At 40.6% G+C, this 27357-nt stretch overlaps 2 protein-coding genes across 5 annotated transcripts; one reads left to right on the top strand and one right to left on the bottom strand.

Moving 5' to 3' along the window:
* Positions 1–17: 17 nt before the first annotated feature.
* Positions 18–6127, bottom strand: sdf4 (stromal cell derived factor 4). 2 transcript variants are annotated; one of them, XM_067527201.1, is made up of 7 exons: positions 6025–6127; positions 4810–5126; positions 4128–4264; positions 3850–3963; positions 2710–2868; positions 1670–1845; positions 18–1447 (listed from the first exon to the last, which is right to left on the bottom strand). In XM_067527201.1, exons 2-7 carry the CDS (start codon positions 5118–5120, stop codon positions 1271–1273), a joined length of 1074 nt encoding a protein of 357 aa, XP_067383302.1. In that variant the 5' UTR covers positions 5121–5126; positions 6025–6127; the 3' UTR covers positions 18–1270. The 2 variants fall into 2 exon arrangements, with proteins under 2 accessions (XP_067383302.1, XP_067383301.1); XM_067527200.1 differs by lacking the exon at positions 6025–6127 and adding an exon at positions 5725–6010.
* Positions 5182–26759, top strand: c1qtnf12 (C1q and TNF related 12). 3 transcript variants are annotated; one of them, XR_010916370.1, is made up of 9 exons: positions 7622–8747; positions 19228–19332; positions 19481–19592; positions 19817–20001; positions 21452–21560; positions 22451–22544; positions 24808–24886; positions 24976–25350; positions 26378–26759. XR_010916370.1 is itself a non-coding variant. In XM_067527203.1 (8 exons), the coding sequence occupies exons 1-8, from the start codon at positions 5417–5419 to the stop codon at positions 25072–25074; spliced, it is 825 nt and encodes a 274-aa protein (XP_067383304.1). In that variant the 5' UTR covers positions 5182–5416; the 3' UTR covers positions 25075–26759. The 3 variants fall into 3 exon arrangements, 2 of the variants coding, with proteins under 2 accessions (XP_067383304.1, XP_067383303.1); XM_067527203.1 differs by lacking the exon at positions 7622–8747 and adding an exon at positions 5182–5458 and having other exon boundaries at positions 24976–26759; XM_067527202.1 differs by having other exon boundaries at positions 24976–26759.
* The last annotated feature ends 598 nt before the right edge of the window (positions 26760–27357 follow it).

The following is a 27357-nucleotide window of genomic DNA, read 5'->3' as shown; positions in this document are numbered from 1 at the left end:
CAAAAAAAAAATCTGTGTTCTCTGTAATTGATAGGAAATATTTATTGTTTCATGATTGCAATACATTTTATAAAGCTATGTCACATTCTCTTATCATAAATCCTATCTTACAGGACAGAGGACACTGCAGCAAAGGCCACACACTCTGCAGGTTACTAAAACTCTCAAAACTCAAAGAATGGAATTCCATTGTCTGTTCGCGCATTCGAAACATAGCACACGTGGAATTGGTTCGCGGAATTTTGCATCACTAAAGACAAAGAGACCGAGAATTAAAATCTAGTTACATCTTTGTTTACATTCCAACATGTTTTGAACTGCTTGTAATGGAGAGCACAGCAAAAGCCCTTTACCACAGGAGACTTCTCTCTCACACACACACACACACACACACACACGTCAATAATGGCTGACCTCCATTCAGACGCCACTAATGAAGTTACTAGTAACACCTTCTCCTTTAATCAGTCAAAAAGTCTTGTGTGAAAAAAGGCTTCTTCTCAAATATCCATTTTTCTCAATTTTTGTCCAAGGGTACAAGTCTGTGTGATTACTAGGAATGTTTTGAGACATGTTAGACGTCTACTATTTATAAGTCAATATTCTGTTTGTAAGTACTGTAGAAGGACGGATCATATTTGGAATTGTACATCACTGATGACCAAATCACCTTCTGAACTGACAGAATGAAGTGTTAGCAAACAGTCTGTGCAGCACTGCTTTATGTTTATAATTATGTATTTGTAAAGGAGTTGTTCCTTTCAGCAGCATTATATTGAAATATTATATTTTTTCAGCCTCTCTCTGACAAAGGAATTAGTAGCAACAATGAATATTTACACTGTTTACAGACACACCAGCTAAAATTAAAATTCTGCAGTACAAATAGCTCGCCAACTTTGCAGTCTCTTTCACTACTGCACCAGTTAATCTATTTGTGGGGGGGGGGGGGGGGGGGGGGGGGGTAAAATTCCTCATATACACACATTTCACAATATAACACAAATTAAAGTGGAGCAGATGCAGTGCCTTAGCATTCAGAGTCACATAGTCCAATGGCACACAAGGGGCAGACCACGCTGACTGTGAGGGCTGGCAGACAGTCCAGGGTTAAAGGAGCCGTGTATTAACTGGAGTCAGCTGTGAAAGAGGCCATTACGGCTTTAAACACAGAATTGCACAGGAAAACATCCAATAATTCGGTTGGAAACCCCACCATCGTCTGCCCAACTTGCTGAGCGGACAAAGACGGGAAGGTTAAGGTTTATCTTTAGAACTCTTCGTGAACATTTCTGGCGTAATCCATGAGCTTGCTGCCTGTGAAGTATTCACTGTACTTGAGAATCTCATCCAGCTCCAAATTATGGTTCTGATTCTCGTCTGCGACGGCAATCATTTGTCTGGCTTCGTTTAGTGCATTGTGCTCGTTCATCGGGTCCATGTACTCCTGCAGGCCACACGGGAAGAAATAGAAAAACAACTGTCAGTGTTGATCAAGTTTCAATTCAATCTTGCATTTGAAACGGGCCAAGGGGCATGAAAACAAACACAGGCTTTTTGTGAAAGTTAAAATCACTGTGGTGTTTTACAAGTTACCCAAGGTAAAATATTACAACGGACGCTCTTCCAGAAATGCTGACTGGAAAATGTTCCTTTTTCCATTACGTACCTCTAGTTCATCCATAGTAACAATACCATCATGATTTGAATCAATGACTTCCTCAAACTCTTTCCTCCTCTCTCGAACCCAATCATCATCAATGTCCTGCGCCTGCTGGTTCTCCACAGTACCCACGGGTAAAGAGATGAATTCTGCCAGGGTCAGCTTCTTATCACCATCCTGGTCTGCGATTAAAAGCAAAACAGACATTTATTCATAGTCTGTATCTATTAAATATTTGTTCATAACAGCATCAATACACTGCATATTGAAAAACACAGGGGCACTGGTGAACCATGAAATAATTATACGGAACATAAAAGGGTACAGATCATTATTTCAAGTTCCCTCAGCTCTACGAAGTGTTTCAGCATCGTTCAGCATGAGTATTTGGTTGTAAACCGAAATGTTTTATTTTTTTTTTTGTTGGAATTTACTGCTTTCATCAGCTCTGTACGCTCACTGTTCGGGAGCAAGTCAGTCAATTGCTGGGTTCAGCATTTTTCAGCTCAACATCTCCCTTTGTAGAGATTCTGTAGAGAAATGTAGACGTTGTAGAAGTTGATGTTCTCCCTAACTGATGGACTTCAGCACAGCCAATGATGTGTTAGCTGCCAAAACTAATCAAACATCTAATTAAACATTTTAACCTAATTAATATTATTTTCTGCATCATTACGATTGCTCCTTTTGGGTCAGGCGAGCACCTTGCATGGGAGCAACTGCCATTGGTGCCTCAGTGTGTGTGAATGGTTGAATGAAGACCAACATTGTAAGGGACCTTGGATAAAAGTGCTATATATAGACAACTAGCAGAGTTATGCTGTTATCCAGCTATAACTAGCTGCTACGGAGCCTGACTGAGACAGGCTGTAGCTGGAGCTCTGCACTGTGAAAGAAGCAATGTGCAACTATCATGTAAAGTTGCATCATTTTCCCATTTTCTGCAAGGTCATGCAAACGCATTCAAATAAAAAAATGCTTACAGTTCCCAAACAGGTTCAACACAGCAAAGCATTTGATCCACACATTCGGCAAGTGGAACGTACCCAAGTCTCGCACGATCTCCTTGACCATGTATTTGAGCATCCCTCGGCTGTGTTCAGGATGGAGGAAAGACAGGAACTCCTGCTCATTCAGCAGCTGGTCAGCTGGGGGGTTGTCAGCCTGGAACCAACGGTCCTTAAGACTTTCCAAAACCTCCTGAGCTGCAACAATGAACATACGAAAATGTAATTCAGCTGTTCTTATAACGACACGTTTTCACTGGATGTAAACTGTAACTCTAACTGGATATATTTTGGATATTCTTTGCATCTTTAATGTGACCTATTAGTTAGTCAACTCATTACCAAAAAAAAAAAAAAAAAACATAAAATAAGTTTACACCCTCTCTTATAATTAAGGATGTGGCTGTATTCTGAATTAACCAATTACATTCAAAAGGATGTTAAACAGGGAGGAGTCAGTGCACATCTGCCTTCGGTCTAAGTGACTCTGATTAAACCACATAAGGTTCAGCTGTTCAAGCCTTTTCTTGCAAACAAAAACCTCCCAGCCTGGCTCCATTTAGCAAAAACTTACAGCAAGTCGGACAAAAGCAAGATTTTGGCTAGAATTCCTAAAAGTACGTTTGCCACAAAAACAACACTGTGCACCGCTGAAGAACACAGTTACCCACAGGGAAGAATGGCGGTGGCTGTGTTATGCTTTGGGGGCTGTTTCTCTTCAGCTGGAACTGGGGCTTCAGTCAAGGTGAAGGGAATTATGAACAGTTTCAACCGAAGAAAGGCTTTACCAGATGACGATAAAAGTTTTGGAATGGTCCAGCCACAATCTAAAAATAGATTCAGGTCCATACCTGAAGAGGGCTGAGCACAGGAGATGCAGATTTGGAAAGCTTGTGCCAGGAAGAGTGGGCAAAGATTCAGATGGCAAGATGTGCCATGTTGATAGACGCCCAAAAGACTCAACGATGTCATAGAATCAAAATGTGCTTTCACAAAATATTGAGGGCTGTGCATATTTATGCAACTACGTCAATGTAGTTTTTCCCCAGATTACAGTATAAGTCACGTTAAAGGTGGAACAGATTTTAAGTGATTTATCTTGGTCTTTAAATCATAGAGCTGGTTTTGTAACAAGGGTAAGACTTTTTATATCCACTGCATAAAAAGTTCTACACTCACTTTCTTCATCCAGCTTCAGATCTTCATTATTCTTTATTTTCTCAGCCATTTCTTTTTCATCGAAACCTTTACTCGCCAGAAATTTGACTCTGTATTCATCCCATGTCACGTGACCTGTAAAATAAAGCATAAATTCAGGGTTTGTGTTTTCACGAAAAAGAAAACTTTTACTTCCAAACCCAGAGTTGCAACATTGCCAACACAGGCCACAAGCCTGACATGACTCAGTAAGACACTGCGGTTTGATGTTATCTTTCTGCACGCTTGCTATTTCTTACCATCGCCATCTGGGTCAACAGCACGAAAACTGTTCTTGTTTTCCTTCATGGCCTCCTGAAAGTGCTCTTCTGTCTTCTCCATGATCCACCGCTGCATCTCCTTGGCACTCACACTCCTGTCCTTATTGAAATCAACTCTGTGAAACAGACATTTGAGAAAAAACGTTTTCTAATTTCGCTCCTTTACTGAACCCTACAGCAAATAAAAGGTTTGCTACACATTATAGCATTGGCTGTCATGGTCCACACGATGCGCCATCTGTCTGACTTGTGTCAAAACCTGAGTTTGAACATGCAAACAACTTATTTAACACTCAAACAATAAAAAAGAGAGTTAAATCAAAAATAATTTTACTAATTAATCAAGGTGAAAACTGTCAGCTTAATATTTACATATATTTATTAGTTGGTGCCCTAAAAATAAGGGATAAATAGTCAGAATATTTGTGTGTATATCTGTTGTGTTTCACAAAAAGCCCTTTCACCACAACTCAATCTCAGCTTCTCATTAGAAAAATATACCAATCATAGAAGTCAGGCTATTTTTTTTTAAATCCCACAACTGCGCTTGGGCTTTATGTTGGTAAATTCTGACAACGCAAATCAGCAGCAGCTGTGCTTAAGCATCTAGCTCACAAATCCTTTTACTGCTGACTGAGATTCAAAGAATGCAAAGTCTTACTTGGTGAAAATATCAATAAGCTTCTTCCGGTTTCTCCTTGGCTCAGAGTCCTCATCAAACTCCTCCATTTCCTTCCCGAGGAAAACTTCCTGATGGAAGTCCTTGTTGAGGTGGCCATCCATCTCCATCTTTACCCCATTCAGGTGGTCTTGGGGAAGAATCTCATTATCATCTTTGCTGACTGGAGACTTGTCTTTGGAGGCTGACATGTTGGCGGGCCGTGCGTGCACATCCATGGGGTGGAGCAGGAGATAACAAAGCAGAGACACAGCCAGGAGGTTTCCGCACCACAACTTCTTCAACAGAGCCATGATTACCTGTGGAAAGGTGAATGAAAACATTGAGCTAACTCTTAAAATAAAATGCAGACCACCAAGTGAAATTGTGATCAGGCCAACAAGAAACCAGGTTCCTGTCAGCTTTACAAAGCTTATTATTGATGTCATAACGGGAATTTCTCTAATTTGCAAGCGACAAATACCTTTAAGAAAGTAAGGAATTTAAAACAACGGTGTTACGTAAATACAGTAAGTCAAAGCCCGAGACTTAACTTGGCTGTAAAACACATAAAGCCTCGTCATAAGCAGTGATTGTCTATGTGCTCCGGATGGTTCATTGGGCAATTCAGGAAAACACCTTGAAGCAGCTGGTAAGATGAAATATGATCATAACCTAACATGTATCGAGAACATTCTTTAGCACTTACGTAACGTGACATTTTACCGTCGCGACTTGTTAATTTAACCCAAGCTTCGTCACCTTCTTATAAGAATTCTTCGGAACGTAGTTAAGCTAAGTGGCTGGTAGAAGCAGGCTAGTGCTGCTAGCGGTTGCTAACGCTTTGCGGCTAAATAAGTGACGTTGACGCGTCTTAAATAAAAGTAAAGCAATAAAAACTCGCCAGGAACAACCAACCTGTCAAACACGATACCACGTCCACATAGGGAAGTTGAAAACGGGGGAGAACGGGTGGCTAGCTTAGCCGCAGAGCCAAGGATCAGCTGCTTAATATTAGCAAACAGACACACGCACAACTTCCTATTAAAACAGACGTGCGGTGGATCCAGTCAGCCTGGCGAGCTGCGACACTCCAGTTCCTGTACACGTGGCTCGTCCACAACACGCCTACTCTGACAGCTGGGACGACTCAGTCTGAAACGCTAGAAAATTCGGGACGGCCACAAAACTCCGTGCCCAGTGATCAAGTTACGTTACCGTAATTCACTCAAGCTCCCAGTTGAACCGGCGACCTACTAGCCAGTAACCTTGGTCTGAAAAGTTGCGTCATCGTAGCCAGGGTCCAAGACGTGACATCCGGTCACTTTCAAAGTAAAGGAGTCGTTGATTAACGTGTCCAGTCAAGAATCCGTGATGTGAAGCAAATTCCAAGCATGTTTTTTTTTTTTACTGCTCAATTCATCCATGGATGGAACATCTTTATTAAAATTTCTTCAGCTGCCAAGGAAGGCATCGAAAGATTATTAGTGGCCCTATAATTCAATTTATAACGATAATTTGAATCAACCTACAAAGTCAGATAACTAATAAGTAGCGGAAAAGAAGTGATAAATAGCATATTAGATAAGCAATGATAATTCATGACAAGGTTTAGCTTGGTAAGATTGAATTATTGGCTACACAGATATAGGCATAGGATGGAAATTATGAAATATTTAATACATATAAAGGTAAATTTGTATATTCTAAAAAAAAGGTAGCAAATTCAACCAGTCCATTTAAATATTTATTAGATAAATAGCTAAAATAGATATGTGTAAATTAATGGATAAATTGTAATCGACATAAATTGAGAGATGGTTGACGTATTTAAGGAAATGACTTAAGAAAATAGAAGTAGATTCTTGAAACAAATGGTTAAACATAGGCTTCTTATACGGGGGACAAAGTGGTTCAAGGGTGCACGTACAGTAAACGCAGACTTAAATGCAACAGTCTCATCGTTTGCCTAACACGTAAACGTCAGTAGATTTTGTTTTAGTCACACACGCACGTTTATTGTTGGTTATTTTATTTGCTTTATAAACCAGTTTCCGGTTCAGTTCTGCTTTGCTGTGTCGAGCTTGACCCTCCTGGAAGTACCGCTTGGCTGTCAGCACTTCAGGCAGCTGCCTCTGGGTGACACTGTATGAAAATGTAATGATACCAGCTTAGACCAAATAACAGCCTAAAATATGATGAGCTAACAGGTTATTTATCCTCGTCTTACTAATTCCTTTTAGACAAATTAGCCTTTTGTAGCAGTATCCAGATAAACAATTTGTTCATGTTAATTTCTTTTTTTTTTTTACTGAAACGTGCTTTGTATACTATTTAAAAACTTTTTTTTAACATTAATAGATAATAAAACATATATGTGGCATAGAGGACAGTCAGGATTTTCTGGTAACAGGTTATACAATATAAAGACGTAAGGTCACAAAAGGTTCCTGAATTAGTTTCTAATTGAAAGCTCTGTGTTTGAGCTGTGTCTGAGCTTTGGTAGAGTTGGCAATAATTGAGCCGACTAAGCCAAATGACACTCTCAGACAGATACATGGTTTTACAGTATGCACACTGCATACACATTCTTTTTACGCTATACTTGTGGACACACACACACACACACACACACACACACACACACACACTTGTCTGCCAAAGAACCTCTTCAGCTTGAGCATTTCATCTATGAGATAAAACAGAGCTGAATAAGCTTGTGAGATTGCCAAGAGAGAGAGGGAAAGGAGGGAGAGAGAGGGAGTGGGAGAGAAAGAAAGAGAACCGGGGGGGGGGTTAGAAAGGGTGATGATAAAACTCCACTGTGAGCTCTCCTGTATGCTCAGTCAGAGAGCACAGCGGCAAGTGAGACCAGAGGGACTGGGAGTGCAAAACAGCAGGCGAGAAGCACACATGTCTTTGGACTTGACTTGTTGGGACGATCAGTAAGGGAGCACCTGAGTCCTATCAGCCAGAAGGTAGAAGACTACACCGCTACCTGTCCAGTATTTTGTTTTGCTTTGTTTTGTGTGGGACAAACCTATGCTTTAAGGAGAGGAGAAGACGACTGCTCCAAGATCGAAACCGGACCCCATCCATCTCCTCTTGTGTCTCTGTGGTTGCGCCGTGTGCGGCCAAACGGATTGATTTGCTAAATTGCAATGAAAGCCCAACTTCTGGGGGTCTTGCAGCTTTTCCAGCTACCGCACAACTTTGCTGGAGACTGGATCCAGTGCTCAGTGTGAGAAACAGCAGGAGAGAGTCGGGGGGGGGGAGAAGAGAGAATATTGTCATCCATCTCTAACCCCGTAGCCCACCCACCCTCAGACCTTGATGCCCCTCCTCTCTGCCTCTTCTTTTGGCCCCTGTACACCCCCACACTCCACACACACCTCACCCCCCAACAGAGCAAAAAGCGTGAAAAATCTCACTAATGGGTTTATTTGCTGTCAGATCTGTGCAGATCTGTCATTCCCTTGGACCATTCTGCTTGACACATTTCATAGTTGAGTAAGTCTCCTGGCTTTCTGGCTACAGTTACCAGTGCCCCTTCTACGTTTTGCCGGCTGAGAGCTCATCGAGAGGGGAGCAGCAGTCAGCCTGACAGTCTCGTGGACAGGGAGTCCCTGAAGCTAGTCTCCTTCTCCCTGTTGGGACTTTTTTGTTTGTGGGGAGTTTTGTGGGTATCCTCAGCCTGTGGCTCCACTGAAGGTGCGGGTGGCTTCTGCAAGGATTCTGGTGCGGATCGAAAGAGGGCGAAGATGTGGTGTGGGGCTGGGCCTCTGGCTCTGCTGGCTGCAGTAGTTTGGACTCAGTGTGTCCTCCTGGACGGGGTAGATGCCAAGAAGGAAAGAAAGAGGCCAAAAGAGGCGACCCCCCAAAACACAGAGACATACAACGCTACTCTCTCCAACAGTGAAGAGCTCGGTGGAAGCGTCAAGGTAGTGACAAAATATTCACCGTAAACATTTTTATGTTCAAATGACTCTTTTTAATATATGCAAGGTTGTATTTATAATAGAGTCAACGGCTCCTTTGTTTTAAAAAAATTGCACATACAAATGGCCAAATAAAGTATGGAGTCAACCTGCAGCTCTGTAAGATGCATGCAGATTTCAGCAGGACAGGTAAAGCGTGGCAAGCTAACAGCCATGACAGGACACGTCTGTCCTATACTAGATCAAAACCCTCTGACAGTTGGGACTCAGGCCAAAATGTGTGAAACTCGAAAGCGATGATTGCTGGAGTTATGCCAGGAACGTGGGCATTTGAAGGCTGATCAATGCACCAATAAGTGCGTGCTGCGTGGTCTGCCGCCAATTTTACGGTACAGTTAAGGTTTAAGGATTTTATCACCGTGGCAGAAAGTAAAGTTAAACCGAGTGGCGATGAAGATGAAACATTTTCTATTGGCTTATATCAACAAGTGAAAAGAGTAATGTGTAATTGAAGAACATTGATTTTTTTTTTTTTTTCTTTTACTAAAAATGATTTCCTTTAGGAAAACTAAAATGATATTGTTTGCTGGCCCTTGACTCTGCTATTTATAGGTTTGTTGCTAGTGTTGCATATTTGTGAGGGTTTCCAACAGCCCTATTTGTTTTGCTTTGAGCCCACCCATTATGTTGGCATTCTCATATAACTCTCACTGCCCTATATAGCAGCCGCCACTTCAACTCCTAAAAACAGCAAATTCCTAACGGTAACCTCCACTGCAACCCCCCCCCCCCCCCCCCCCCCCTCCCCTTGAAACCAAGCAGTGAGGTCTCCTTTGTATCTTTTAGAACACATTGTAGGTGGTTGTGGCCTGGTGGTGTTTATTTGACTTGGTTTGCCCTGTAAAAGCAGCGGCCATGAAGGATGACCTTGTGTCAACTCTCAAAGCCTGTAGAAGATTGCACCCTGCACTGGGATTTCACTCCTCTGGGGAGTTGAACGTCTTCACAAACACTGTCCGTCCCCCCCCCCCCGAGGTCTCTTATGGGCCCGCCGCTGTGTGATGTAACTCCTGGGAAAGTTAGGTGGGCAGATATTTAAAGACCTATGGCGATGTTGTTCCCAGCTCATTGATTCTGTCATTCACGGGCCTAGTATGACTCCGCTGTGTCTGGGACATCCGATAGGGGCGGTGCAGCCCTGAAAACTGGGGCAGCATGCCGTGTAAGCCCCCCTGACAAAGCCCCATAGAAAGGGTCCTGAAAGAGAACACCTCGATGAGGATTAGCCCCCCCGCGCCTTCCTCTCTAGCATTCTTTTCATCTCATCTCCCACAATCACTGGGTAATGACATAATTACTCTTAAGACGCAGTGTTATGCCAGATAGTGTCTTTGCCAAACATTGTCACCTCAGACAAGAACCCAAGCTTTATGCTTGACATGTGTGAAAATGGCTTTGCTCAAGGTCCCTTTTGTTGATGCCACTCTATCCAGGTTTGTGTTCAGGGAAGGAAAAAAAAAGCGCCACACATTTGGAGTAGTGGTAAACTTGCTTTTCTTGGGTAGTTTGTGAGTTTATCCTATTACACATCTGTTAGGTTCCAGAGAAAACAACATGTCTATTGGAGCCGTCTTGGCAAGAAATTTGTGTTCTCCAACAAGCCAAACATTTACACTCCACATCTACATTTTTTCCCCTTGTGCCCAGTGGAAACAGTGGAAATAGTTCCTATGATGGCGTTCTATCTGACCAATCCCCTGTGTGGGCCTTTGGCAGGGTGCAGTCATACACTGCATTCCTGGTGAAATATTTTGAAATGAGATGATAACTGCAGTGTATTTCACACAACTGGGATCTCTGTGAACTGTCACATTGTGCAGTTTTACAGTCATAGGTCAGAGCCTCATGTTTGTGAACCTTGCTGCCCTCCACTCTGAAGATGAGGGGAATCTGTCACTGTTGAGAGCAGTGAGGGGTCCGTGATGGCTGTAATTGAGGGAGTCGAGTCAAACATCACGCCTGGCGCGTTGATTAATGCTCGGGTTTGGCCCGAGGTGAGGGTTTTTTTGGTTCCTCTCTTGCATCCCTGGTGATGATTAATTGGCGTGGGACCTTTTGGATCAACCGACACATGGACAGAGGACCATTGGGAGAGCACACACCTCTCAAAACACTCCTAATGGTGTGAACTACCTGTTGTCTGCATTAGATAATGAACTCTGCTTTCAGCATGTCAGATGACGAAACGAAGTCATTTCAAAGAGCAACACAAATAATAAACAATCCTACGTCATTACATGTGAAATTCACAAGTAAAATAAACCGCACAGCGTATGTGATTTCACCCCACAGACACAGAGGGAGTGTTTTATTTGGATTTTGACTCAATTGTAATAGCTTCAGATTGATGCCAGATTTATAGAAATCCCTTAATCTTGCCTGATTCTTATCATGTGCTGGTCATATTCCTCAAACCATGATTTAAGAATTGTTCATACACTTTCCAACAAACTGGTCAACTGAGGCTTCAAGTAAAAGCAATGTTAGTGTGGTAGAGAAGATGGACATGCTATTTTCTTATTGACAATGGAGAAGACGGAAAGAAGATCAACATATGTCATATGTGTCCAGTTAGCATAACGTAGCATTAAAAGTCAGCTTATTAACCACAATCTGTGTGCTAACATATTTAAAGCAGCTCATAGATTAACGATTCTTTAGTCAGAATGTACAAAAATAATTTTTGCAGTTTTGTACAGTTTTGGTGCAAAATAAACAAATAAGATATAGAGCATTAATTATCGAAATGCAAAACATGAAAATGGAAAATGGAAAAGAATGGGCCCGTTTAGGACAGAGATTCTTTTCAGCTGCGATGCTGTTCTGACACATGCAAAATGTGGTTTGACGTTGTGTTGCTGAAGTCTTCCCTGAAAAAGATTCAGTCTGGACGACAGGACATGTTGATCCAAAGCCTGTGTCATTCAATATTAATGGAGCCCTGACAGATGTGCAAGTTGCCTATGTTGTGTGAACGAATGCCCCCCACGGTATCACAGATGCTGTTTTTTTAACTGTGCACTAATAATAAGTCAGATGGTTCCTCTGCTCTTTTGCATCCACGGACACGGCATCCACGATTTCAAAACACACTTTCACATTTTGACTTGTCAGGCCTCAGGACAGATTTGCACTTCACCTCAGCTCAGGCTCAGAGAAGACAGCAAGACAGGGATCTTGTTTATATATGGCTGTTTCTCTGCATGGGAGGTTTTTAATCATGGCTGTTTTCAATGCAGTGCTGCCTCAGGGCCCATGAAAGGTCACAACCATTAATTGTTGGTTTTTGGCTTTGTCCCTAACGTACTGTACATACAACGAAGATTTCAGATGATATTATGAACTGCAGATGACAAATGCCCAAATTCTATTAATGTTTCACCGAGAAATTATCTTCAAACTCTTCCCATTCTTACTTCTCTGGGATGTTCTTTTCATATCCAATCGTAATACTGACCCGGTGCCTCTTTAGTTGTAAGATGTTCCACTATATGTGGTTCCTTTTTTTTTGGGATTACACAATTTTGTATTGCCCCTGTCCCAACTTTTTTTCATGTGTATCGTTGGCATAAAATTCAAGTTCAGATTCATTTTCCCAACATTTCCAGAAATAGGGTTCGTACTTGATTCACAACAATTTAGTAATCGACTTTATTAGGCTACAGTACCTGTCTTAGTAAATGAGTTGCATAATAAAAAAATGAGGAAAGAAAAATTAACTACAGTGTGTACTAATGTAATATAATTCAATACCACAAATGAATCATATAAAAGGAGGAGGATATAATGACTTCCTACCTGAAATGCTATGCCCTAAGTCAGACCATGGGGCAAACCTGTACCTGAGATGTGCTTTTCAACAGCTCATTTTACCTACCACAGGGAAAATGAGCACTCACTCCAATTTTAAAGCTATAATTTGTACACAAAGCAGATGTCACAGAGCAATCAAGTTTTTTTTTCTTCTCTTTTTTAAACTTATATTGCCTTTTACATATAGAGGACAGCAAGAGTCGGGTGATTTGGTTTTAAGAAAAACACAAACACACTGTGAAGCTCATCGGCATCTTTAAAACAGGCCATACTACAACCAACATTCTTAATTAGAATTGCTAAATTTAATTTGCACTTCTAAATAGTGTTCCTGCAACACTTGTTGAACTAATGGCAGCATCCCCATGCTGTGATAGAGTAATTATGTTTTGCACACGGAGCTTGCCAATTGAGTAATAACAGTGAGGAGGGAACAAAGTCAACATTGCATGCCTAACTGTATTCAGCTCTTTGGCGATAAATCCTTAAGTCAGTCTGTTTCTGTGTAGTGCAGTGGTGGGGAACACGGGGGTGGGAGCATGACGGCTGAGATGCATGCAGGTTAGAAGGATCCCCTCGTCCCACACAGCCCGGGGATCCCTGCCTCCAGGGGTGGGATCGACCTGTTTGTAGGCCTGTCCACCCATGCATGGATGACTGCACAGGGAGCAGTACTGCAATGGAAAAACAAGGGATTATAGAAAGCTCTCCATCATCCTGCCCAACCTTAAACCCCCCCTGTGCAACAGTTTTATCAGCAGCGAAAACGTTTCATGTTATCCTGTGTGTACGTACAGGTAGAAAAACAGATAAGACATAAATGAAAAATAAGTTCAGCTGTGCACATGGAAGAATTCAGGAGCTGCCTGCAGTGGGGTAGAGTTTCAGTATCTGGTTGCAGCCCCAGAGACATGTTTTAACAGTTGTGTTTGTGTTTTTGGTGGCATGCTGCCCCAGGGAAATATTTTCCCACTTTATTGCTTCAAATAAATTCAACCTAATTTTTTCCCAAACTACATGACAAACACACTTAAAGCAGTGCGTGTGGATTGATTATTCACTCAAACCCAAGTCGTTGTTTTCCGGGGCTATGAAAAACGCTTCTGTAAAATGATCAACGCACTGATTACAAATGATGGATCCAAAAGCTCCAAATTAACACTGTGCTCAAATACTGTGGTTAAGCACAATTTGAGGTACGTAGGCCGATTTTATGTTAGTTGCTCCTCTACGTTTGAGAGGCAGGAATAGTTTGTTTTTACATTTTACATTTACATTTTTTTTTTTTTACTGCTGCAGCTACGTTAAGATTTACCTGAACATTTTACTCTCAAGATTATTATCAAAATCCAATTCATTGTTAAAGATTAGACCAATTGCAAAAAGTATCACATTTTGAACACCATACCTGGTGGTGTGGGATTTGAACCCGCCACCTTCTGCAACCCCAGTGCTCCATCACTGAGCCACCAGGCCCCTTTTTTAAATTTATGAGACAAAATAATCAAATATATTGCAAAAACAGTATAAAGTCCAAAAGATAGGTCTGTGATAGATCACAAAAACGTGTTTTTCCTCTTTCCTACCCCATTAATCATCTCCCAACCGCTTGTATTTGCCTTGTGCCCCTATGATCTACTGGACCCACCAAGCAAACTTTATAAAAGGAATCTCCTGCTTTTCAAGGAGCAGGAAGTGATGCACAGTTGCTGCTTGTGCATTTATGCATCACTGTTAACAATCTAATCATGTAAAATAATGTTAGTACGTTTTGTTTGTTAGTCGTTATAGTTAATAGTTAACTACTTTGGGAAAAATGCATAAAACATTTTGTGAAGCGTTAAAGTCGCATAAAGTCTGAAAATGGGTGGAAACTGCTCTCTCATTGGGGAAACTTGTTAGTTTAAATTGTACAAAACTGAGAGCGACAACTTCCTGAAGGCTTGTTCTTGCCCTGTAGGTTTCCAGATAACTAGCAGTGACTTCAGGTTGTTACTGTTTCCAGCAAAGAAATCAGTACTACAGTACAACTTACCTATGCGAGTTAATTGAGGTCGACTTTTGCAAAGATCTGAGAACCTCTTCCAAACCATGGACACAATGTCTCCTATTCTTATAGGCTGTAATGATTTAGAGCCCTGTGAATGGGCATAAAAAGGCTGTTGAGAAGATTTAGAGCTTCTTACCTTTTGACAGAGTACCTGAAACATTCTCATAGTTCGTGCTAGAAAGGCGTGCACCACACCTGCTGAAAGACAAACGCACATTGAGGCACTCACACATCAGCGGTGATCAAAGCCAGGACCCTGGTGTTCTTCATCAAACCTCAGAGTGATTCTTGGATATGCTCCCTCCCCACTTTGTACACGACATGTATGTAAGTGTTGATGCAGAACTATGCATGGAATCCGCAGTTTATTTATTGCCAAGGCCAATAGCAGCAAGTGAGATTGAATGCTTCTGACGGGTTTTCTGTGGCATCATGCAATATGGATTTCATGTCTGCATGTGTGGAGTGTTTTGAAGCTCTTGCTCAAGACAGACGTTCACCTGGCTACAATGAATTACTACTTTCTTATTTATTTCTTGGCAAGTTGTGTGAGCCATCCCAGCTGTCACATACATGTGTATTGTATGTTCTGACAGAGAAAACAGAGCCATTCAATCTGTTTAATGGAAAAAGTTGAGTGTTTATAAGCTGATAATTGAATTATTTATACAATGGTTTGCTGGCGTTTTTTTTTTTTAGCTCAGAAATGAAGGTAATAATTACCTTGGTCACTGCCTTTCTTTCTTGAGCACAGAAAATCCCTGAGGGCAAGACTTTAATGGCTTAATTACAATCGTGTGTTAAAGAGGATAACAAGCGCAGAGCATGGCTGATTTCCTGGCAGTGACATGCTGTCTTTTTCAGTATTTTGTAGCGCTAAGATGTGTAATTATAAGTCACATGTGTGGGCCAACTCGATCTGTTTCGTATCTCTGGAAATCTAAGACAATGATCCTTGACATGAATACAAGAACAAATGTAAAGTTATTACTTTTTTTGGAATAGGCAGCACTGGCTCACATGGGTGATTACTGGGAGCATACTGAACTGTCTGAGTCGATGATTCACAGTTTTACTATAAATCCCATCAAAACATATCCCCTCTGCCAGAGGCATATGGTACAGATGCAACACGGTCCCTGTCATCAACATGATATGACTGTACAAGGACACTTCAGCATGTTCTACTTGTGAGAAGACTGATACCACTTTCATGCCTGTGGGATAAATACCAAGCCATAGCCAACAGTCAATTAGCTTTGCATAAAGAGACGAAGCAGCTAGCTCGGCCTTGTCTAAAACCTAACAAAATCTGTCATCTTGCACCTCTAAGGGTATAGACACGCCAAGCTGACAACAAAGAACTAGTAGAGACGAAGGCAGGCTGTTGCATTCCCTAACATCGCTTTTGTCTGGGCTTAAAAGCTGCACTTGAATACACAGCAAAAACTGCAACCAACAGCCAACAAGCCTGTATGTTATATGAAAATCGGAGATGGAGAAATGGAGAAAAACTCTCCATTGCAGCAGGTGGTAGGAGTCTGTTTGCAATATATGATAGAGGAAAGGGAAAGATAGGACTGTGGATGTACAAAGTTTGAGGAAATAAGAAACCTATTGCTAATTCAACATTTTTTCTTTTTTGTCCTTTCAGATTATTCCGTGAGTTCAGGGGATCATTGTCCGCATGTTAATAATTCAATATATCATTTTAAAAATCAACAACAAGTGGCCCAGCGGCAGTGCGTCGGGTTGGGATGCAGAAGGCAACGGGTTTAAATCCCAAGCCACCGGTCTTGGTGCTGGTCCGAAAGCCTGGACAAAAATGGGAGGGTTCCAACAGGAAGGGCATCTGAAATAAAAACTCATGTCAATTGAACGTGCAGAACATGTTCTGCTGCGGCGACCCCTGAAGGGACAAGCCAAGAGCCGTTGATCTCGTTTGAAAAATCAACAACGGGGTGGGGCCAGAGATCCGCTTTGACAACCCCAGGTGCTACCCTCTGTCAGAGTAAAAGGGTGGTAGATACCTGCTGTACAGGACATAAAGAACTGACCAAATGTGAAGCTGAAATTTCATAAATGTATAGAATTTTGTAGCAATCACGCAGATTATCCCTGCAAAGGGTGGATTACCTCTCCTGTTTTATATTATTTGTTTATGACTATTTGAAGTAAAAAAAAATGGTAGATTAATTACATATTAATGAATAAGCATTATGCAACTCATTAACAAATATGACAAATGTACATGGCAAACGAAGAAGCGTTTTATCCAAAAGTCTCCCGGCCGTATGAAAACAGTATGGAGTATCATACAAGTATTCCTGTCTTGACCAGATCAGTCTTGCTTTTATCTTTTTCCAAGCCTCGAAATCACAACAAAAACAGAGAATGATCCAACATGCAGCCGGCGCAGCGTTTGTTAAGTTGTTTATTTTGTCTGCTGTCAAAGGGGAAGAGAGTCACAGAGAGGGAGACAGCGCGAGAGTGTGAGAGAGAGAGACTGCTGCAAATCCCAGATTGAAAAAAAAAAAAAACAACAAAAAAAAACCCCACTTTTTTTTTTAATTCCAGCACATCCAAAAAGACAAACAAGGACTTACTTTGTTACGGTGGAACAAGAGGCAAGTCTTTAAAAGTGAAGAAAGGGCCATGTTAGTTTTGCAGATAAGTGATCCGTGTCCCGCTGCCAAACCTAAACAAATTCCATTTCAGACAGCTCACCTCCATGGCTCATCTTTATCTCCTCTTCTATCTTAACTGAAGGGACTTGACATTTAGGGGAGAGTAAGATTCAGGCTCACTGTAATTGGAATTCATTTAGCCTCACACTGTACCAAAATGAAGACGTGCCAATTGTAGTACTACGCATAACAACGCGCCTCCCAGAGTTCTAGATTTCTTATCCTCTGAACAGTCTCCTATATAGTAATTTATTAAAGTGAGTTATTTCAGATAAGAAGATAGAGCAAACACAAGGTTAGGAAATAGACAAACAATCGTAAATCATCTCGTGCTCGTATACATACTGTATATATACACGTGTTATCTTGTTTATTACATTTTTCATCCTTGCATTACTCAAACAGGCTGTGTTAATGAAAGAAAATAGCTGTATGTCTTGGGGTGAGGGAGAAAGTGTTGGCTAGTTTGATATGTTGTTATTAACTACAGTAAGTGTGGTCTGCAGCCCACAGAATCCACGTCACATGAGCAGACCTTGTTTTAATGGACTAGTCATGGAAAGTTTCTCATGCTGCAAAAGAAAAAAAACAAAAAAATCACTTGAAAAGGTTTGTTTATATTCGTCTGAGAATAGTGGGCATATAAGAACTGACATGAGTGGATTAACTGATATTTAAAAAAAAAAAAAAAAGCATGAAGTGAGCCATTTGGACAAGAATGACAGATGGAGAGGCTGCATTTCTCTTTGAGGACTTGAAATCAACTCAGCAGGACAGACAGACAGAAAGAGTTTCCCCTGTTTGGTGTCTGGCACTATTTAATTGTATTTTAGAGAGAAATTTTCCGATGGTGGTTTAAAGGAAGAAATAATGACTCAGTGGAGCTTTGTAGACATGCATTATAAAATAAAACATGAATAAACTAGTAAATAGCAGATTTTTTGGACTGTTTTAGAGGCTTTAGAGAAGAAGGTACAAAAGGTGGACATTTAATTTATTACGTTTATTTTGTCAAAAAATTCTATAAAAGGAAAGTAGGGCCTTTAACTTAATGGCAAACTGAAAAAAAAGTTTATGTAAAGTGCACAAACCCCTCAGTTGATGTTTCTGAGTACATACAGTACACACACACTATAAATATTTACGGGATTCATACAGTATTTCATGATACCAGACACAATACTAAAGTAAATGTGCAAGTACTAAAGTAGTACCTAAAACCAAAAGAAATTCGTTACTATCTATAAAATCTATAATAATATATCATGATATATTATATTATATATATTTGAAATATATATTATCTTTATCTTTTGTTTTGTTTTCTTATGTATTTGTATATACATTGTATATTGCACTTTTTCAATTTTTGAAATGCTTTTTGCAATTTAAACCATTTCTGAGCTGCTTAACATGTGAATTTGCCCCCCCCCCCTTTTTTTTTTGTCCTTTCGGCTTATCCCGTCATTGTCCGCATGTTGATTTGGTACAGTTTTTATGCCGGATGCCCTTCCTGACCCAACCCTCCCCAATTTCTACCGGGCTTGGACCGGCACTGCACGGCTAGGGAGGGGAATGGGCTGTTAGGGGTTCAGTGTCATATAGCCGGGACCAGAGATCGAACCACTGACCCTGTGGTCCGTGGATGACTGCCTTTACCAACTGCGCTACATCCCCACTATGAGATCAATAAACTTTCATCTTATCTTATCTGTAAGATAAATGTACTGGAGTAACAAAGCGGAAATGCTCCAATAAAGCACAAGTACCTCAAAACGATACTTACTTGCTGTAACTAATTATAACATCTGTATTATTTATATTCTGTATTTCATTATGAGTATAATGCTGATGGGTTTTTTTTTCGTGGCAGAATTCTGAAAATCAGAGGGTGGATCCACTGGGATCGTGGATGGACTTTGTGAAAAGACCTGTTGGCAACTTCCCTGGAAAGTGCCGCAAACGCAAACGACCGTTGGTAAAGCCAAAGTCAAAAATATCCCTTCTATTTATGTTTTACATATTTACAGTAGGCAAATTAATAAATGAGACAGCGTTTTCTTTAAATTAAGTTCTGCTGCATGACAAAGTTTTGTATATCTGTACTACTACTACCGGCCCACTAGCCGGGCCCACCTGGTCCTCCTGGTCCTCCTGGCCCGCAGGGACCACCTGGCTCTCCTGGCGCTGAAGTGACCCAGGAAATTCTTCTCCAAGAGTTCAAAGAAATGATTAAAGGTAGAAACACAATTTTCCGGCCCTGACACACGTCAGGTTCTCTTTACAATACAACCTTATTTATTTTGCAGAGATAATTTACATTTACAGGTGTGCACAGCTTTATATGTGCAATATTTTATCCATACTGGATTGTTGTAATCTTATTGTATAATTTAGTGTTTTATCACATTAACATGAGCGAAAATATGAAAAATGATGTGAACTCAATTTCTTTCTGTCAGAGGCTACAGAAAGGAGAACAGCAGCGCTGGACAGGCAAACCAACCCCAGCCAGTTACCTACAGCTCTCCTCACCCTGGAGGGGATGACCTCCTACCGGCGAATAGAGCAGGCGTTCCACTGCAAGCTCAAGGGACCTGTGGTGGTGGACAAGAAGACTCTCGTGGAGCTCCAGAACTTTCAGACCGTATGTTTGTTTGAGAGAAAGTAAATGTTTATGAACTGCAATGGTTCTGCTCTGTGCTTGTAGCTTAAAAAGTAAAGTTTTGGCTAATCCTCCTCTGCATGGTGACATGGTTTATTTCTGACCCATTTGCTCCTCTGTCTTAACTGTGTTTGAAAGAGCGAGTGTTTGCTAATCATCGCATAGTTTGCATGTGCGGGAATTATGAGGGGATCAACTGCTCACTGGTTACTGGCACTGGCAAAAGCACGCGGTGCCACTCTGAGACTCAGACTGGCTCTTTGGTCAAAAATATCAACTTTTTCAATTCTACACATCACCCTCTGGGCGGCATACAAAAGGCACTCTGTCTCTGCCTTGGAATAAAATGTGGAGAGGACAGAAATAGACACTGTTTCAAGCAGCATGCTGTAGTGGTAGAACTATGCCCTTTTGGGATGGGCTGACAAGACCGGGGGGAGGAGGACCTATTTAACATGCTTATAAAGCACTACATTGGTGAAGACGTTGGCTTTGGAAAATTATATTATAACGTTTCGACTAGAGGTGTCCCTTATCTGATCTACAGAATCTGCATCGGCCTTTTCTAAACGAATGGTAGCAACAAAATGAAAGCGCTGCTCCTCTCCATCACAGGAAGCTCTTCAGGAGAGTAAAAAAAAAAAACTGGATCTGAATAGCCCCAGTTTTAACGTTTCTGGCAGTAGAGAGGGAGAAACAATATTGATTGAAAGGAGGTAACGCATTGAATTCAGGTTTTTTTTTAGGGGCCTTGATTTCCGATCACACCATAAAGCAAACTGTGAAATGTATTGGTGAATGTTAAATGGTGCATACATTTGTCTGAGCATCACAAACCAGACAAAGTGACTCTTTAAGATCAGAATTTCATCCATTTGACCCAATATCTTTTTAAAAGTTTAGAATTATTGTATTTGATTTCTGTGTGTGTTGAGTCAAAAGCCAGGACTGGAGGAGGTCACTAATGCGCCTGCTCTTTGGGCCCCAGGATCATACAACAGAAGGAATAAGGAATTTTTCTCATCACTCCTGAGAACTTTTGGTGAAGCTAATGGGCACCACGGTTTAATCCAGTATCTATGCACGCTACCCTCTACAGGATAAGCAATTAAGATAATCGATGCATGGATGCATGGATGCATGGAAAATGTGTGGCTTGATAGGCCAGTTGGCAAACTACAGTGTTAATTGTTAACATGCCAGCAAAGGTCACAAGCTACCAACTACCTTTCTGCACTGTTATATTCTCTGAACTGCCCTTACATTCTTAGAAAACAATGAATAAGGAATTATTAAAGTCCAAATGGTTCTCTCCATTTTTCAGGGGTGACATAATAGACTGGTAACTGAAAGAAAGTGCCCACAAGCTTGACACTGAACACCTTCATAATTACCAGCTCAGGTTGTTAATTTAAAATCTCTTTGTTTTTAGCCGCCTGCTAAAGGAGCCTTCCTCAGAGGGTCGGGAATGGACCAGTCTACTGGGAGATTCACGGCTCCTGTAATGGGGATATACCAGTTTTCAGCTAATGTCCATATTGGTAAATCAGAGTAACGTCCTTGTTGCATAACACAGAATCCTTAAAGTCCCTGAATGGCTATAGTCTAGTGCATAAGATTAATTAGTATCTACGAGTTTCCACTGGACAAAAAAATTAATTCATTCTCATTCAGTTTCACCAAGACATCTAATGAGCTTAAATGAAAACTATTTTATTCCATTTTGATCAAAGATTTCAAGTTATTCCAGCGGCAGTAAACAATACTTAAGCAGCTACTTTGTCGTAATAAATGAGCAATTGGTTTATCAGTTTGCAGTGCAGCCAAACAAACACACACTGTTTTAATAAAGAAGTCAGTCAATAATCTGGCATTTTATATGAGCAACCAAGAAAAAGTTTACCTCGCTGGTAACATCTAACATCTTCTTGTTTCATTACCTCCTGCAGTGCTTAAGACCAATCGCTCTCAAAAAAAAAAAAAAAAAGCTAAATGTGACAGTTTCTGATTACACGTTTTTATGACCAGTCCCTGTCGGCACTAATATTGCTAATAAATAAAATGTGTTCGGTTCCTTCTTCACAATAAAAGCGTTGTAGGAACTCACAACAGTAGCAGCACATCGAAACAGCTCTGATGCAGCGAGGTAAAGCTCAGTAGGATTAAATAACAAACAGTAACAGTGGATTACACATCCCTAGTGAGGGTCAACGCTAACTGCTACACAAATAAGTACTTACAGATTGAATCAACGTTAAATGAAAATATGTCAACCACACATTTCAAAATTTGTCACTTATGCAATTTCCTTATTTAAAAATCATCACAAATAATACAGCTTGCAATTTAAGTGGAATATACAGGATGTTTTTGTGAATGATGGGTGAGCTGCTATTTCATGTGATTGTGAGTATCTTGCCTTTTGTTACAGACCACAACGAGGTGAAGAGGAGCAAGAGTCAGCTCAAGGCCAGGGACAATGTTCGAGTACTGATCTGCATTGAATCGCTCTGCCACAGATACACGTAGGTGTTCAGGATCATTGTCAGCTATGCTGCAGGAGTCAGTCCCTCAATCCCAGTTACATCTGCCCTGCAGTTAACACCATTGTTACCATGTGGTTTTCATTTGTCATGGCAGTGACACATGCTGCTTTAGTCATACCCCCCACCTGTCATCAATAGAAGTTCATAAAATTGATTTAGTGATTAATCTGACTGCAAATTCTCAACATCATTATTTTGAAAATGTGTTTACATTTCCCAAGTAATAGTGATATTTTATTGGTGTCTTAACTTTCAATAGAATTTACAAGCTGTTAACGGTGGTGTACGGTACAGTTTGTGTGGAACGTCTTTGGTATTTCCTGCATAAAAACAGTGCAGGTCTTTAAAGGAAATGTCCTCTTACTTAGAGCCCTCATCCCTGTCGCCCAACTAATCTTTATAGGCTCACCTTTGACACTTCAGGCATCCTGTAATATTCAGCAGCACAGCAGTGAAATGCCCTTGTTTGGGATGTGGGAGGCAGATAATGAAGCCCATGATACACAGCAGGGCTACATGACAAAAATAATCAGACATCCACTTGGGAGCAGTCCAGACGTTGTTTTGTTTTTTTTCTGTTTTTCTCCCCAGTGTTTCATAATTTCTATTTACATAAAGTCAGGGAAAATGCTGAAATAAATTGCTCCCTCAAGTCTCCCCCAGACTGTGCAGAGCTCCTCGGCCTCCATTCTAGTGTGGTAGGCTACAGTGAGGGGATCGTATAAATAATATTATTATGATAGGTTACCTGACCCAAAAGAGTTCTTGGCGCTAGCATTTTCGAGCCTAAGCCCCAGCCAGTCTCGCCCTCCCACACATGAAAATGCAGAAAATGTGTAACGAGCTCCATTGTGATGGCAGTTGGAGTGAAGATAAACATGATTGATTTGCCATAAAAATGTAGCATTTTCCACTTAATAAGAGCCAGTGCTCCCACTATGTGGTTAAAGTCTGCAGCAACACAAGCATTTATACAGACTCAGAGGCACTGAGTTGTTAAAGAAACATTTTGACATACAGACATTTGGGACATGGAGTTATTCACTTTCTTTCTGAGCGTTACATGAAAAGATCCAAATCCCTCGCTGGTCAGCAGCCTGCTAACTTAGCTTAGCATAAAGACCAGAAGCAGGAGGCAGAGCCTGGCTCCGTCCAATCAATGCTTGGATCTCTGCATTGTCATGGGTTCGTGTGTGGATCACTTTTGTTCCACTAGCTTTCTTTCATATCTGTAAAACTGAAAAGAATAGACTCTTATGAAAAGCTGTTTTAAGACAAGCTGTTTTAAGTTTTTGCTCTTTGCATTATTAAAATCATCATTTTTAATAAGAGTTTATTTCAGCTGCATAAAATTGCAAATCAGTATTTTGGCAGTTTGGCTTTTGTCTGAATCAATCTATTGTAATATAATGTGTAGATTTATGAATTTAAGAAGTGATACTTGATATTCTCAGCATTGGCAGATTATAGGACACCTGAGCACAGGCCTTCAAATGCCTCTTACTTTGTACATCTAGTTGGTAATTTTTGAACTTTTTGTGGTCATTTTCAATATCTTTATGGTCATCTTGGGTCTATGTTTGGCCTTTGTGTGCCTCTTTTTGATCGTTCTCTGTAATTTTCTGCCTTTCTGGTCATGTGTCAACCGTTTGTGGTTTTATTTCTGTGTTTGGGACAAGGAATATAAACACTCACTTTTTACAGTGTCTCCAACCATGAGGCCCCCTGACCTCTTGGACCTGTGCCCACTAGGCCCATTTGGTAATGCAGCGATGATTACCAGGCTACAGGTTTCCAGTCTTTAGTTTAGGCTGAATTGTCTGGCTGCTAACTATATATTCATATTCACACACTGGTCTATATATATTTGGACAAACATACAGTTTTGGCTTTGCCACCGGAATTGATTCGATAAGAAACTATCAAGACTTAAATTATGGATTGTCAGGTTCAAATTATAGGTTACGTTCTTTCTGTAAAGCATTTGTTGATGTTTATTTTTTCCAACTCATTCTGGTGGCACACAGCCAAAGTTATGATAATTGTGATACTCTCACCCAATATATATATATATATATATATATGGACCTAAGCTTATAACAGTGCTACCACCTTCCCATCTAACGCTTGGAAAGAAAACTAGCCTCCAATTCCTTTCAGTATTTTACCCACAATCTACTTCAACAAGGTCGCTGTATTTATCCGCTGTTTTCCTTTTTTTTTTTTTTTTAAATGATTGCAGTTCACTGGAGATGATTGTTGGATTAGAAAGCAACAGCAAGATATTCACTGTCAGTGTGCATGGGCTGCTGGAGCTACAGGTAGGCAGCACGCACCAGGACACAGAAACCACGAAACATTTGTAGTTGAGTTGTCTATCTGTCATCGATGTTTGTGTTTTCCTCTGCAGGTTGGACAGTACACCTCCATATTTGTGGATAACGCCGCTGGTGCTTCCATCACAATACAGAATGGCTCAGATTTCATGGGCATGCTGCTTGGTGTATAGCCTTGCACGTGAACAGACATATCCACGTCAGGGCATATTCAGTTTTTTGTTTTTTTATTTTAATCTGAGTGAACTGCTTATGGGCACAATCACACAGTATCAAACCACAGAGGAGGTTTGAAGCAAAGATTTAAGGCTGACTTTGAGTTGAGGCTTGTCAGATGGACAGTGTGAAGAACTCAGTGACTGAAAGGGTTTTTCACAGCGCACTGCCCCCCGCCCTGAGGAACGTGAATGCCTCATGTTTCATCGATAGAATAACCTGCAAATAAAGTGGTGAATACAGTGTTACAGTATATACTTTATGGTTGCTAAATGCATGCGGTAAGAAAAATGTTTTTGTATGATCTCCACATAGACGTTGGAAAACCTAGGGTAGATGAAAAAGTACATTTATGTGTTTAATGTACATGCACATGTTTTTTTTTTTTGTCTACATGAATGATAGTTATTTTTCATCATGGCTTAAATCTCATTTCTGTAAGTTATATGGTACATAGACTGTGTGCATACACTGGACAACGAAAATATGCTTACTCGGCAGAAGATGGCCTCACATGATCTTGAAAAAGTGCAAGCTCACGATTTCAATTACACATTTTTAACATTTATTGGGAAATGTCGGTCTCTCCACCACTTTAATTCCCACCGAAATATGCCAGAAATGTTGCCCTTGAAGTTTGGTACAGACATTTGTGGTTTCCAGAGTCCTACAATGACTTGCCCCTGACTTCAGCTTCCCCAAGATAATTTTGGTTTGGAGTAAAGTTTCCCCCAAAACTGCTACACAATGCTTTCAAAACACATTTATGTCCCGTCAAGATGAGCTGTACTGAGTGTACACATGGTGAATATTAGACAATGCTTACGTCAGCGTATTAGCGCCACCTTAGCTGTAGGATACTGATGTTGCTCGCAGCAAATCACCACATTTCAGAAATGTTTCCAGAAAACGTTTTTGTAACAAACATGAGAGATATGTCTCCATAATAATGTTTCCTTTCTGTCTGGTCTTCAAATGTGTTCAATTTATTATTCTACAGTTACACAGATAAACCCACTAAAATGTGAATATGGCTTAAGTCTTGTTTAAATGAGTTGGAAAAAAAAAAATCCCCATTCACCTTTCGGTTGTGAGAGAGCTCTAAAATATTTTTTTGGGCACATATTTACAGTGCCTTTTGTCTTATTAATTATTTTTTTTTGGTTTGTTTGTTTTTTTCGGCTTATCCTGTGAGTTCAGGGTCACCACAGCGGATCATTTGTCCGCATGTTTTATTTAGATTTTTTTTATTTTTTACAGCAGATGCCCTTCCTGATGCAACCCTCCCCATTTTCTACCGGGCTTGGGGACCCGCACTGCACGGCTGGGGATGGAGGTGGTCTGTTGGGGGTTTAGTGTCTTGCCCTGTCTGACCTTCGACCCTTTTTGTTCACCATCTGTTTAATTTTACAGTTGTTGTTTCTCAACATATAGATTGTTTGTAATTTATCATAACTGATAGAGCAGTAACATTGCCAAGCATTGAAATTTATTATGGTATTTATGTTTTAATGTATGTATCAATTGTGTGTTGGTTCACACTTTGTTGAAACCACAGATTACTGCAAGAATAAAACTATATCTTTTTACTATTTTTTAATTACCCATGATATTTTGTAATTTGAAATTAAAGTCTTTAAAATCATTGCTATTTTGCCTCTAAACATTATAGTGAAGCATATTCACATTAACATTTTATACTGGTGTTTAACTACCTCAGGGAAGTGTAACAACCTCTATATAAAGGTCATTAAATTGGTATCGGAATTTTTTTAGCACTTACCTGAATTACCTGGTTATTACTAAAACATCTCGAGACACTGTGCATTTCATTTCACACTGTGTGTTTAGGGAACTAATAGCCACATTGTGCCCGTAGCTGTGGTCCACCACAGCTACACTGCAGTCAAGATCTTTATTGCTAGTCACTGTTGATTATTAAAAAAAAAACCTTTTATATTAGTATATTGTCTCTTGGGTGGTCTCACAGTGCACTAATAAAAAGATATTAAACTTTATGGGAAAACATTTTGTGCCCAGCCGGTAAATGGAGCTTGTTAGCATCATTGCATGAGTGCTTTATAATAGAGGCCTCTCATGGCAGCATAGCTGAAATGCCAGGTGTCGCAAACTGTACCCGGGGACCAACCACAAGAACGTTGCACCCACTTGCTATTTCAGTCACCTGCTGTATCCACACATTTTTCGGACTGGAATGGGCTGCTCACTTGGAAAACAAA

Source organism: Channa argus, chromosome 13 (assembly GCF_033026475.1).
Source record: "Channa argus isolate prfri chromosome 13, Channa argus male v1.0, whole genome shotgun sequence".
Lineage (NCBI taxonomy): Eukaryota > Metazoa > Chordata > Actinopteri > Anabantiformes > Channidae > Channa > Channa argus.
Note: the sequence above shows the minus strand (reverse complement) of the source record. Positions and strands in the feature narration are given on the sequence as shown.

Coding starts and splice junctions, on each gene's coding strand:
- c1qtnf12 (XM_067527202.1), top strand. CDS start 8,568: ATGTGGTGTGGGGCTGGGCCTCTGGCTCTGCTGGCTGCAGTAGTTTGG. Junction 21,561..22,450: donor TTCAGCTAATGTCCATATTG/GTAAATCAGAGT, acceptor CTTTTGTTACAG/ACCACAACGAGGTGAAGAGG. Junction 22,545..24,807: donor TCGCTCTGCCACAGATACAC/GTAGGTGTTCAG, acceptor AAATGATTGCAG/TTCACTGGAGATGATTGTTG.
- sdf4 (XM_067527201.1), bottom strand. CDS start 5,120: ATGGCTCTGTTGAAGAAGTTGTGGTGCGGAAACCTCCTGGCTGTGTCT. Junction 2,869..3,849: donor TCTGAAGCTGGATGAAGAAA/GTGAGTGTAGAA, acceptor TCATTGTTGCAG/CTCAGGAGGTTTTGGAAAGT. Junction 1,448..1,669: donor TTACTATGGATGAACTAGAG/GTACGTAATGGA, acceptor TGTGGCCTGCAG/GAGTACATGGACCCGATGAA.